The sequence below is a fragment of the Ranitomeya variabilis genome, chromosome 2 (genome assembly GCF_051348905.1).
Source record: "Ranitomeya variabilis isolate aRanVar5 chromosome 2, aRanVar5.hap1, whole genome shotgun sequence".
Taxonomy (NCBI): Eukaryota; Metazoa; Chordata; class Amphibia; order Anura; family Dendrobatidae; genus Ranitomeya; species Ranitomeya variabilis.
Window position 1 is genome coordinate 140625010 of NC_135233.1, and position 13333 is coordinate 140638342.

The 13333-nt window shown below is 44.5% G+C and overlaps 1 protein-coding gene across 2 annotated transcripts in view; it reads right to left on the reverse strand.

The window, feature by feature from the left end:
- The window catches only part of UTRN (utrophin), an 846507-nt gene that overhangs the window by 554370 nt on the left and 278804 nt on the right, over positions 1-13333 (reverse strand). For both annotated transcript variants that reach the window (XM_077283030.1, XM_077283029.1), the window contains exons 41-44: positions 12055-12228; positions 10381-10572; positions 7575-7747; positions 4894-5044 (exon numbers count right to left, since the gene is read on the reverse strand). In XM_077283030.1, coding sequence (XP_077139145.1) covers positions 4894-5044; positions 7575-7747; positions 10381-10572; positions 12055-12228 — 690 coding nt within the window. The remainder of the gene's footprint in view (positions 1-4893; positions 5045-7574; positions 7748-10380; positions 10573-12054; positions 12229-13333) is intronic.

Consider the following 13333-nt stretch of genomic DNA (forward strand, 5'->3'; position numbering starts at 1 on the left):
AACCGACTCGTCTGGCGTTCCAGCGCGTAATCCGGACCGTTGGACTTCAACAGATGGCAAAGGAACAACTACCCCTAGCAGCCGTTAAAGTGCCCCGCTGTACTCGGATTACTTTGCCCGCTGAAAAAGAGACAGTCATTTCCCTGCTTCTTAACACCAACCGACAACTTGAAGGAGTTGAAGTGTTAATCGAGCCGAGGGCTCCAAGTGGGGGTAAGCTAAACCCACTAGTCGCCCGCACCCTAGCCGTCGTGAGGAACGGAAGAGTCCCTGTCAGGCTAAACAACACCGCAGACGTAGGTGTAGCTCTCGAGGCTGGCACGCAACTTGCCAGAGTATATGCTCTACCCACAGAAGTGAACCCCATGGGACCCTTACAATTCACCCCGTCTACAGAAGATGGCCGGACGGTAACTGTCTCAGCCATAAATGCTCAAGCAGATGATGAAGACATTGGGCGAAAACTACTGGAAAAAGTGCAACTGGACCCGTCCCAGTACACCAAACAGGAAGTGTCTCAAGTGGAGAAACTACTGCGAGAACACCAAGACTCCTTTGCAAAGCATGACACCGACTTCTGGTACACCACCAGTATCCAACACGAGATTCCCACGGGCGATACTGCCCCTATTCGCGAGAGGTACCGACAAATACCACCTCAACAATACCAGGAGGTGAAAAGCCTCTTAGAATCTATGCTACACGCCGGAGTGGTGCGGGAAAGCCAGAGCCCATGGGCTGCACCCGTGGTGATAGTCAAAAAGAAAGATGGATCCCTGAGATTTTGCGTAGACTACCGTCGGCTGAACGCTTGCACGATCCGGGACTCCTATCCACTCCCCCGGATCGAAGAGTCACTGACCGCCCTGAAAAAGGCCAAATATTTTTCGTCTCTAGACTTGGCCAGTGGATATTGGCAGGTCCCCATGAGTGAGAAGGACAGAGAAAAGACGGCCTTCATCCTTCCTATGGGCCTGTACGAGTTTGACCTGATGCCATTCGGCTTGAGTAACGCACCAGGGACCTTTCAGAGACTGATGGAACGCTGTCTGGGAGATTTCAACTTCGAATTCACGCTGATATACCTTGACGACATCGTGGTATACTCCGCCACCTTCGAGGATCATCTTCACAAGCTTGGCAAAGTGTTCCAGTGCTTGAAGAAACACGGCCTGAAGTTGAAGCCCAGCAAGTGCCGTCTATTCCAGCAGGAGATCGATTACCTGGGGCACCGGATCTCGGCCGAAGGTGTCCAACCCTCTCCAGAGAAGATAGCAGCTGTCCAAGAGTGGCCACAGCCAACTACCATCAAAGAAGTCCAGGCTTTCCTGGGGCTAGCGGGCTATTACCGCCGATTTGTCAAGGACTTTGCCCGGCTTGCGGAACCACTGCATGAGACCCTCCGAGGGACCGCGAACAGTCCCAGAGGACGACGCATCAGCTGGGGGCCCGACCAAGAAAGATCCTTCCGGGCGCTTCAAGCTGCTCTGACATCACCCCCTATTCTGGCATTTGCAGACTACACCTTGCCGTTCCAGTTATACACCGACGCCAGCCTTCAAGGTCTCGGGGCGGTCCTCTCCCAAGTCCAAGATAACAAGGAACGCGTAATAGCCTATGCCAGTAGATCCCTCCGTGACACCGAAAAGAACCCCGTGAACTACAGCTCTTTCCGCCTGGAACTCCTGGCCCTGACCTGGGCTATGAGAGAAATTTGCTGGCTACCTGACAGGGGCGGAGGTGCTGGTCGTGACAGACAACAATCCTCTTGCCCACCTAGAAAATGCCAAACTAGGGGCAATGGAACAGCGCTGGATGGCAAGGCTCTCTAGATTCCAATACAAAATTAAATACAGAGCGGGGAAGGAGAATCAGAATGCTGACAGCCTTTCCAGAGTGACCTCATCCCCGCCAGTGGGGAACCGGGATGAAGAGTTGGAGGAAGATGAACTGCCCGACTTTGCCCGGCTAGCTAAACAAATAGAAGATAGCCGCCAGTATGCTGTAGGTGGGATCGAAGCCGTAGTGGGGTCCAACAAGAATGGGCCAAGCTTCAAGATCGAGACCCTGAACACGTCTTACTGAAACAGTACGTGACAACACAAGAGAAACCACCCTCCGAAGTAAGAGCCCGATTATCAACCAGGGCCTCTGCCCTACTTGCCCAATGGGATCGGCTGAACGTGAAGGATGGAGTCTTGTATCGCAGGGCCCTTTTATCCCATATGCTGGAAGAATGTTTGCAGATTGTCGTCCCGGTGCAGCTAGCCCATGAGATGGTGGCTGAAGCCTACAGAAGGAACGGCCACTTCGGCATAGACAAGACCCTCCGGTGGACCCAGCAATTCATTTTTTGCCCAGGACTCCGTAAGCTGGTTGAAAACGTCTGCCTAAGCTGTCGTACATGTGAACTCCACAAGTCTACTGAGCAGCGTGCACCCGTCCACACCATTAGCACATCCAGGCCCCTCGAGTTGTTGATGGTGGACTATCTGTTGATCGGAACGGCAAATAGTGGCTACCAGTACTGTCTGGTGATGGTGGACCACTTCACGAAATTCGCCGTCGCTGTTGCTACCAAAGACCAGACTGCCGAATCAGCTGCACAGGCCATCTGTCAGCACTTCGTTCGGGTCTACGGGTGTCCGGAACGGCTACACTCTGATCAGGGGGCGTGTTTCGAAGGGCGAGTCATTGAAGAACTTCAGCAGATGTATGGAATCAAGAAGTCCAGGACCACCCCGTATCATCCACAAGGGAATGGCGCGTGTGAACGTTTCAACCGGACTCTCTTACAACTGATCCGAACCTTAGCAGAAGACAAAAAGCCCGACTGGCCTCGATTCCTCCCAGAACTGCTGTGGGCCTATAACAACCAAGTCCATTCTGTCACCGGATACACGCCTTACACCCTCCTTTTTGGCCGCCCAGGCAAAGGCATCCATGAGCTACACCTGTCTAACTCTGATGAAGACACCTGTGGTACCTATCCTTCCTGGCTACAAGCACACCGTCAAAGGATGGAAACTGTATACCGGCTGGTGGAACAGCAGATCCAGGACCAGGTCCACACTGATCCACTTCCAGTACAAGAAGACCTACTGAGTGTGGGTCAACTAGTCCTAGTTCGTGTAAAGAAACCACAAGGAAAACTCCGGCCCAAGTGGGAGACCGAAGTCTATCGAATCATTGGACACCCGTACCCTGGTGGCCCCGTCTACCAAGTACAAGGCGAAGACAGCGGCAGCCTTCGCACCCTGCACCGTAACATGTTGCGCCCCTGTCGTTCTCAGCCTGACTCCCCTCCTATAATGCCTAGAGAGACGGATGTCACTAATACTGTGGGAGACACCGATACCGGGGATGTAGAAGTGGAAAACATCCCTACCCCTGCTCGCCTGACTGACGCATCTGAACCCCTTGCCTCCTCGACTGACTTACCGACTGGGGCAGAGAGTGGGGTGACTGATCGGGGAGAGAGATTAGCACCCATTAGGCGGACAGCTAGGACCAACGCAGGAGTGCCCCCGGGACAGTCCTACAGAGACCAATATGTGTGGCCCTCTTCACAGCCGGGTCCTACAACCTCCACAGCCATCGCCGCCCTGGAGTCAGTCGTTGACAGGGACTGCCAACCTTCAACTGGGGGGGCGTGTAATGAGCTGGCCGGCTCTGACTGTTCTGTGATCATTGACATAGAATCTGTGAGACACTGCCCCCGTGTGGCCAGAAGTTGTACCTATGTCGAATGTGATTACAGGGAAACAAACTGTATTTGCAAAACTCCCCCCTGCTGTGTCATGTGATCAGGAAGGAGAGGAAGAAAAAGCCCGGGAAGTCTGTCTGTGCAGAGAGAGATCAGTGTGTGATCTGGCGTCCTCCCATATATGCGACATAGGAGATTGCCTGGATGATTCCCCTCCCTTGAAAGCTGACTTCCAGATTGTTCCCAGCTCCCACACTGCGGAGCACTCAGCAGTGACATCTCCACAGACCCTGAACCCACGAACTGTAAGCGGGTCCTCTGTTGAGAGGCCGAACACCCCACCTTTACCTGCTGAACCCCCAAGGATTACAGTCTGGACCTGAGAGACAGAGTTTTGTTTACTCCCTGTTGTTTTCCTCTTTGGCTGGAGCGTCTCCCTGCAGTGACAGACAGGCCTGCGACGTGGGAAGATAACCTCCTGGAGTAAAGGAACTGGTAACGTGTGGATAGGGAAAGTGAGGGACAGTTTGTATTACACGTTATTTCTGTGGATAGGCATATTTTGTGTTGTTTATTATTGTGTTCCGCTGTGTTAAGGAGAAATGTATAACAGTAAAGACATGTTTGTTAAAATGGAATCTGGGTGTGGAGGTTTTGCTGAGCCAGATCATGGATATGCATGGGCGGCCTTGCCCTCGTCCACTTCATGGTTTTGAGACCAAAATATTAGATTGAAGGCATTATTTATAGCTCATTATTTGGTCAGTATATCTGGGTCAAAATCAGGAGTGGAACCTACAGGAAGAAACATTACAATGATCTTCATACCTGTTACAGGATTTGGGGCCACTCCTGGTTTTGGATTAAAAGTAGGAATCCAAAATACTGATGTGCGAAGATCGTCTAGAATCAGAGACTGTTGTGAATGGTGGCAGCTAATTTACAGCTTTGGAGAACACGTTGGTACTATATAAGCCACAGAAAATGAATCAAAATAATCAACGTTGTGATAACTAAATACCCCTCTCATGTTAAACGTGAAAAATGCATAACTAAAATTAAAAAAAAGAACAATTATACACATATAAGTAATATAATTATTGGCTTCCCTTTATAAATCAAATAAAATGAATAGAATCCCTTTCATAAAAACATAACTATATTAGTCTCAGTGATTTGTAATTTACCCGCTGATGAATTTGGGCTTTTTCCAAATCCAAGTTGCCTCCTGATGTTTGGGCCTGGGCTAGCAAACCCTCAGCTTCTTTAGTCCACTGAGTAAGGTCATTCAGGTCACAATGGAACTGCCGCCATTCTTCTTGCGCTCTGTCAAATCGACTTAAGTAAAAAAAAATAAATTATTAAATAAGTACAGTTGCTTACTAGTTACACTATACACATAAATAATAAAAAAGACAAAACAATACAATGATATAATTGCTATTGATCATCTCGTACAATGATTGATATATGTGCTGTGTGTAATCTGCCTTTGTAAGTAAATGGGCCAAAATAACATTTTCACACACTTGGATGCCAGAAAGGAGGACCAGGGAACGGTGCCGTCTTTGCCACCGAGAGAAATCAATGTACCATGTAGGTTAAAATTTTATTCAAACTGATATAAAACAAATAAAATGTATATACACAAGGGGAGGAGGTCCACATATCTCCCCCTGTAGTGTCCTTACAGGACCTGTGTGATGTCAGGATCATGTGATCAGTCACATGATGGAGGGATTACAAGGTCTGGGCTTAAATAGCTGACCGCCAAAGCCTTCAATGTTCAGTGATTCCTGGAGAGATAGGACTCCAGGAAGGTGTGTGCTCAATCTGAACCATGGATATTGCTGCCGGTGAGCGGGCTGATCCAGCTAGAAAAAGGACTGTGTTTTTTTGATTCTTTGTTCTGCTGTGTTGCCCAGAGGGCTGTCTTTATTTTCCCAGCTTGGTTTATGCTACAATAACCCAAGCCTTTTCTTAAAGAGACTGTGTTCCAGTTATACCTCTGTGTCCAGCCAAGTGAGACGTTCTACCACAACATTCTGATCAGAGTGGGATCCGCTTTTCTCAGATGTGGACAATAAAAAATAAAAACTTTTCTCAATCTTCTCTATTCTGACAGTCCATGAAAATCACACTGCACTCAGATGTCATCTGAGTGCAGTGCGTTTTTTTCAGGACCCATGGACTTGAATGACCGAGTGCGACCCAATTACAAGAGGCAAATTGTGCACGCTGAGGTCTGAGAAAAAAATTGGACATGCTCACAACCTCACTGAGTAACATTGGTCCAACTGTGATTCAATGTTTTGATGTATCACACTCGGAACAATACTACAGTTGTCTGTTCAAGCACTTAGAGTGGACAATTAGATGGTTTAAGAAACAAGATCTTTACAAGCTTGAGATTCCTGTAAAGCCTCAAGACTGGTACCTGTCAAACTTCCAAAGTGTCCATTTTTTAGAGAAACAAAGCTTCTTTTTGATCCCAAGCCTTCTGTACACCTGAGCTTGCCCCATCTGGAAAATATCGTCTCTCTTTGTGGCCATTTGGGCAAATACAAGGTGTGGGCAGATTTACAACCAGTGCTTACATTATAACTTATAAGGCCATGTTCACAAATGGCAGGTTTATTGCATATTTTCTATGCCCTGACGTAATTATCAAGTTTGTTGTTTATGGACCTCACCTGCTAATATTCATAATAATAATTTAAAAGGTCCTAAGATATGGACCACAGGAACTTCCATAGCATGTATATACAAAAAATAGACAATCTACTCTGTTCGAGGGGTGTCCTGATCATTTGTTCAGATACATGACAGGGTCACTGGCACAGTATATGAGGGAAGATATGTGTCACTGCGCGTAATAGTGTCAGTGATGTGAAACCAGAGTATTTTCCTCCAGCACACTACGTGTTGTGACGGTTATGTTAAAGTTGCATACATGGGCTAGTTTTATGTGGACATCTATAGAGTGGGCGGGAAGATGTCCACCTTATCTCCACCGGCATTTGCTGACAGGACCTGTGTGTTGTCACAGTCATGTGATCAGTCACATGGTCTGGGTTTAAACAGCTGGACTTCAGAGTCAGTCGGTGGGTTGTGGTTTGGAGAGGAACAGACTCCAAACGGTGGCTCCAGGTGGAGCTGAAGACATACGGACTTGTTTTCTCGTTATGCCATGGTTACTGTGCTGAACCCTGCTATGGTTTATGCTGTTCCACAATAAACCAGCAGGTGATTTACCACGAGAAGTGTTCCTGTGTCTACCTTTGAAGCAGCCGAGCGAGTCAACAACTCACAGATGTTAGTGGGTAATTTTCATTTCAATATGCCTACTTTGTTAAGCACCCGCCGTAGGCGCCAGCTGCTTATTCCGGTCACCGCTCATAAAAATAGTAATTAGGAAAACACTTCTGGAATTCTGGTGGTGCACAAGTAGGATAACCAAATCCGTCAACTGAGATGTGCCAAGTATTTCTACATCGTACCTCTCATAACAAGACACATGCACACCCAACTAGACTCAGCATGCATGCCTATGAAGAAGTAATGGCTGCCTGCTGACCCAGCATTTGGCAGATGTATGGCCATCTTTGGAGAATTCAATGACAAGAGAGACGATTGTCACAGTAGGCTACTCTGCAGCACAGAATAACATGTGTGAGTCCTGAGTATCTCTAGATTTCATTTTCAGTTTTTCACTTTATATGAAGTTATATAATTAGAGCATTGAGTGTAAAGTAAAAGGCTTACATCTGGGATACCACAGGTATTTAGACGAATTATTAGTCACAGAGAAAATAGCATTTTGCAAACTCTTTCTGAGCCATTTTCATGAGCACTACCTCAGTCTTACCTCTTGCGCTCATTGAACAGTCTGTTGATTCGATCCCATTCTGCGTTGACTTGGGTCAGTGATTCTCCTATTTGTATGGCTTCTGGTCCAGAGGCTTCCAAAATCACATCAGGTTGCTTCTCATGTATAGATGCAATTTGTTCTCCTAGTCTATCAAGTGCATCCTTTATGTTCTAAAAAGAAAAAAAAAATAACATCAAATGTTGTTCAAGGTGGCGAGCCTGGCCTGAATTAAAGGTAAAGAGTAAATACCTGGACATACAAAGTTATTCACAAATTATTCAGGCTAGGACTACATCTGGGAGATGAGAGGAAATATAAAACTATTCTGCTTTTTACATGGATCTTTAAAGAAACCCTCCCATCAAAGCTTATTCTCTTAATATATTACAGTCATCATATTATGTAGCACCATGTACTTACAATTGCCCATTTTGAAATGACTCTATATAATATATGAGTTTCACTTTTTGTATTGAAGAACTGAAATAAATTATCTTTTTGATGACATTCCAATTTAGTGAGAAGCACTTGTACCAACATCATAAACTTTACATTAAAAACAGCATTTCCATATGATGTTTGACCTATAGGACACACCAATTTGAATAATTGCATTTTTTGCTGTCAGCCAGCAAATAAATCACTTTGTCGTATTGCTATTTGGCTAATAAAATACAACATTGTTATATATATATATATATATATATATATATATATATATATTTGTGATGCAGTGACCCCTGTAACAGGTAGGGGGCGCTGCATGGTCTCTCCAGCATACGCACGGAGGCCTATTGAGGCCATGGGTATGCATGGATGTGGTAGTGAGACAGTGTCCGGCATTGTGGTTAATGGGAGTTATGTGTCACAGGGATGGATGCTCCCTGCGATGCAACCCGGTGTATCTTGTCATTAGAGCACGTAAGCACTGAAGATGTCATTTAGCGCACCTGGGTCCGGGTTGCGGGTAGCTATGAGAGATGGGAGGGTCTGGCTACCCACATACCTCACCACTGGGTGAGGGCACTCACTGTACCTTTTTCCCTGCAGGAGTATGAGGACCTGTAGTGATGTCATGATCATGTGATCAGCCCATGTGATGTACCTCACCTATGGGGTGTGGTTACAAGGTACATAATGTGACCAGGGTGTGGGTCACAGGTCCCGATGTATGTTCCTGGAAAGCACATGCTGGTGTTGGGACGTCCTGGGAGTAGGACCGGATCCCTGAGCAGCGCACAGTGAAACTTGGGGAAGCTACCGTCCTCCGGTGGGTCTGGACTAACTAATGTGTGCCACCCAGGCAAGTTGGTGATCCCCGTGGGCAGCTTTCCCAGTGCACTGACAAGGAGTCAGCAGGTAATACCAGACTGTGTGTTTGGCTCCAGAGCGAGCCTGAATATCGGACTCGACCAAGAGTGTATGGTCACAGTCCTGATGGAACAGAGTCATGCTGTGAATATTGTTACTTTGTTTTGCCGTGCTATGAAGATTGTTGTTTTGTGTTTTCTGCCACTGGGGTTTATGGAGTAATAAACCCAGTTGAACTTTTGAAGAAAACGTCTTGCTGTGTGTTATATCGCTGCCAAGCGAGTATTCCCCAACCCGTAAGTAAGTGCAATCTTACAATATATATATATATATATATATATATATTGTGTATAAAAAGCACTTGATTGTCTTAGGCTACTTTCACACTTCCGTGTTTTAGAATCAGTCACAATCCGTCAAAGTGTTGAAAAGACGGATCCTGTGCAGATTGTAAAAAACGGATGCACTGGATCCTGTTTTTTGACGGATCCGTCGATGCAGCAGCTGCAGGAAAAATGGGTTAAATTAAAGAAATAGAAATTCTTCCAGGCATGCTCAGTGTAAAAAAACGGAATCTGTTGCTGGATTCCATCATTTGACGGACAGCAACGGATCCTGCGCCCATAGGCTTCCACTCTAGCCAACGACGGACGCCGCAGGATCCGTCGCTGTACGTTTTTTCGACACAGACAAAAAACTTTACATTGAACGTTTTTTCCAGACGACGGTCTGCCAAAACACGACGGATCCGATGTGTGGCCATCCGTCGCTAATACAAGTCTATGGGGGAAAAAAAGGATCCTGCAGGCACATTTGCAGGATCCATTTTTTTCCCAAAACGACGCATTGCAACGGATCTGAAAAGACGGAAGTGTGAAAGTAGCCTAAGGTGTACTATTAAAGGGAATTTGTCATCATGTCTTTGATATCTAATCTGAAAGCAGTGTACTTTAGAGACAGAGACCCTGATTGCAGCTATAAGTCACTCGCTGGACTGCTCAGTGTAGTTTTTTCAAAATCACTGATTTAGGAGAATATCACTAGAGGATTACTTGACCACTTGACAGGTAATCCAACCATGCCTCCGTCACTGATTGGCAGCTTTCTTTGTACACTGTGCATAGGCAAAAAACTGCTAATCAGTGGTATGGGCAATGTTATACAGAGATCAGCATTCAGTGAACTGCTAGATCTGTAGCGAATAAAACAGTTTTTAAAGTAAGTGACACACCGCTGGAATCGGGGTCTTTGCCCTTACATTATTCTGCTCTCAGATTTGGTAGCAAAAGCCTGATAACCAAATTCCCTTAACTTTATGTAAATGAATAAAAGAAAAACAACAAAGCAAGCAAAATAGACCCAATGAGACACATAACCCATAAGCCAAGAGATGCTTATATGCTAAAAATCATATTACATTACCCAACAAGAAGTAAAATCTGAATTAGATATTGGAGCCTTTATTGGTTGGATATCCAAGATACAAGATTACCTTTAATGAATCTTCTTGCATAGAGAAATGTTCATACTCTCCATTGCTCAGCTCAGGTGAAGTCAGCAGAAGCTCAGTGTCGGCTATTGATAGCAGGACCTTGTTTATTTCGATTAAGTAATCTGAAGGAAGGAAGGCCGGGGTGAAGCCTGTTAAGGTAACACTGACATCCAGATGAGAGTCCGTACTGTCCTACGAGAGAACACAGGATTGCTTACAGCTCTTTACATTACAGCTTAATAGCGCTGAAAGCAGCATGGAATTAAAACGGAACTTGACATATCTTTCTTCCTCTACCAAGCGGCGAGGCCTTCCCTGCAGGCTAACATGCTTGTAAGAAACACATCAATATGGATTAAAGTTATAAAATGTAGGTTACTTCAGATCTAGTCTAACGGGGGTCCTTCGTTACACTTTTATATTTTGTGGGCTTCAGACTATATGAACCAAAATTTGGGTCATGTATATCTTGTTATATAAATGAAATTTCCTTGTTAAGTCTTCTATTTTTTGCCTTCATTTTCAGCAACTTCAACGGATTTGTAAAAATGCATGCACCTAATTCCTCTAAGTCAGTGCTAAAAGGGCTGTCCGCTCTAAAATGAAAACTGTAGTCACTCTGTGTGAATGCAGACTTATGAATCCCCCTTTGCAGTAAGTAATAAAAATGCCTTAAAACCTTCTCTCTCTCTCATTATTCTGGCATTTGGCAAATATTAATAATTATGGTAATCCTAATTGACCTAAAACAGGAAAGGTTTATTCTGATTTCATGTCAGATACTGAGAAAAACATGCATATGTGTCTTTTTATATAGTGTATGTAAACTTCTGGTTTCATCTGTGTGTGATATGCATACTCCTGGGCAGAAGCCATCAAATGTATTGAGCAAAGCCGCAACCATTAGACAGCTACGACCATTGGATGGCCACGTCGCTTCATACAGGTATATGGAGCGAGGCAGTGCCCATTAGACACAGCCAGTATCCACTAGACACTAGAAACTAGCCGGCTCAGAAACTGACGAACCCTCACAGTGCGTGCGCTGGGGGATTCATAGGTCTGCAGTCACACAGAATGACTGCAGACCTAATTTAAAACTCTGCAGTGAGGCACTAGTACACACTCCTTCAGATTTCTTTAGGACCTTCCTTTTGACATCAAGGAGAGGCAGGTAGCAACACGACAGCCCAATACCTACAGTGGGAAGACAGGGCGGCACTTGTTATATCCTGCCATCATTATACATCATGATTTTAAATGATTACCATGCCATGAGTAGTAAGGTAACATAGTAACATAGTTAGTAAGGCCGAAAAAAGACATTTGTCCATCCAGTTCAGCCTATATTCCATCATAATAAATCCCCAGATCTACGTCCTTCTACAGAACCTAATAATTGTATGATACAATATTGTTCTGCTCCAGGAAGACATCCAGGCCTCTCTTGAACCCCTCGACTGAGTTCGCCATCACCACCTCCTCAGGCAAGCAATTCCAGATTCTCACTGCCCTAAGGTGATATATTAATACGAGACCTTTTCTTCATTGTATCACTCATCTTACCAGTCAGAAAGGACTAAGTTTTACATTGTATTTCATTTGTACAATATATATTTCGCACTGTATCAGAATAGTAACTATTTGATATTTACTAAATTATCTGATACTTACTAAACTTTGATCCTGATTTCCTAGGTACATGGCAAACTGCTTTTCAATCTCTTCCCAGCGTTGCTTCATTTTCCCACCATCAACCTCTTCTGGTGAACCATAGTGCAGAACATTGGTCTTCTTCTGGAGAACAGCAAATTCTTCTCTATGTTCCTCTACTTCTTTAAGAAGCTCCTGATAAGTGATCAAAACGGTCCTTATAGTCATTTCAATGTTATCACAAATTAGATACAAAGATCGAAAGAAAAGAGACAAGCAGTAGTCATTTACTAACGCTATTAGTAATATGACAAAGTAACACAGAAGTCAGCAACCTATGGTGTGTCTGTCACAGTCCAAATGACCCCGCGCACACACAAAAGAGCACAGCACCCTGCTCACAGGAGATGATCTGTGCCGATTTGTTGCCTTTTATCCTAAGTCATGTGACAAGGCTCGTTAAAGGGTCGGCATTGACTGTTAGAATTGCTACTTCCTATAGGTGGCACTATAGTTCTAGTCCTCTTTCTCTCTGAAAAGACAATTTTGCATATTTCCCAGAGGCCATTGTGGCTTAAAAGTCTCATCTCGGCATGCTTAACATGTCACTCTCCATAAGTTACATTCTCACATCTCTCCAGGGAAAAGGGCTCTCTATTGGTGGTCAATAGATTCCTCTAATTATTTCATTATTTCTCAGTCTACTGTTACAGCTCAGACTCAAGACCCATAGTATTGAAGGCAGAAACACTAACAGTGAGCCATAAGGCTACTATTAAAAATAAAACTTCAAAACAAATCCAATAAATACATTTTTGTAATGCACTTTTAAAATAACACCACAAACTAGTTAACATGGACATATTTAGAAACCCTTTCATTGTAACAACCTGTACAGTACAGCAAACAAGTTATTTATAATGATCGGATATGGCGTAAATAAAAATGGTGCAAAAGTTAAAACATATGGCTTATTGTTATTAATGGTGGAAAAAAAATCTTCACAGCACTAACATCTGCATCATAAAAAAGATGAAAATTACAAACTGTGCAGCATTACGTTGCTTCTTACAGTTTTATGATATGTTCACACATGGTGGCATTTTTTACAGCAGGAAAATATATTGATGCCATTCATGCTATTTTTTTACATGTTGTGCAAGTTACAGCTCATATCCCTGTGGATAATGTGTATATATGTAATGTGTATGTGCAGCAGTAAACTGACGGGCTACGGATGGTAAGTCTGCAGACATTGTCCCCAGCGTGTGGATCAGATTTAGTAAAAGCTGAAATCTGG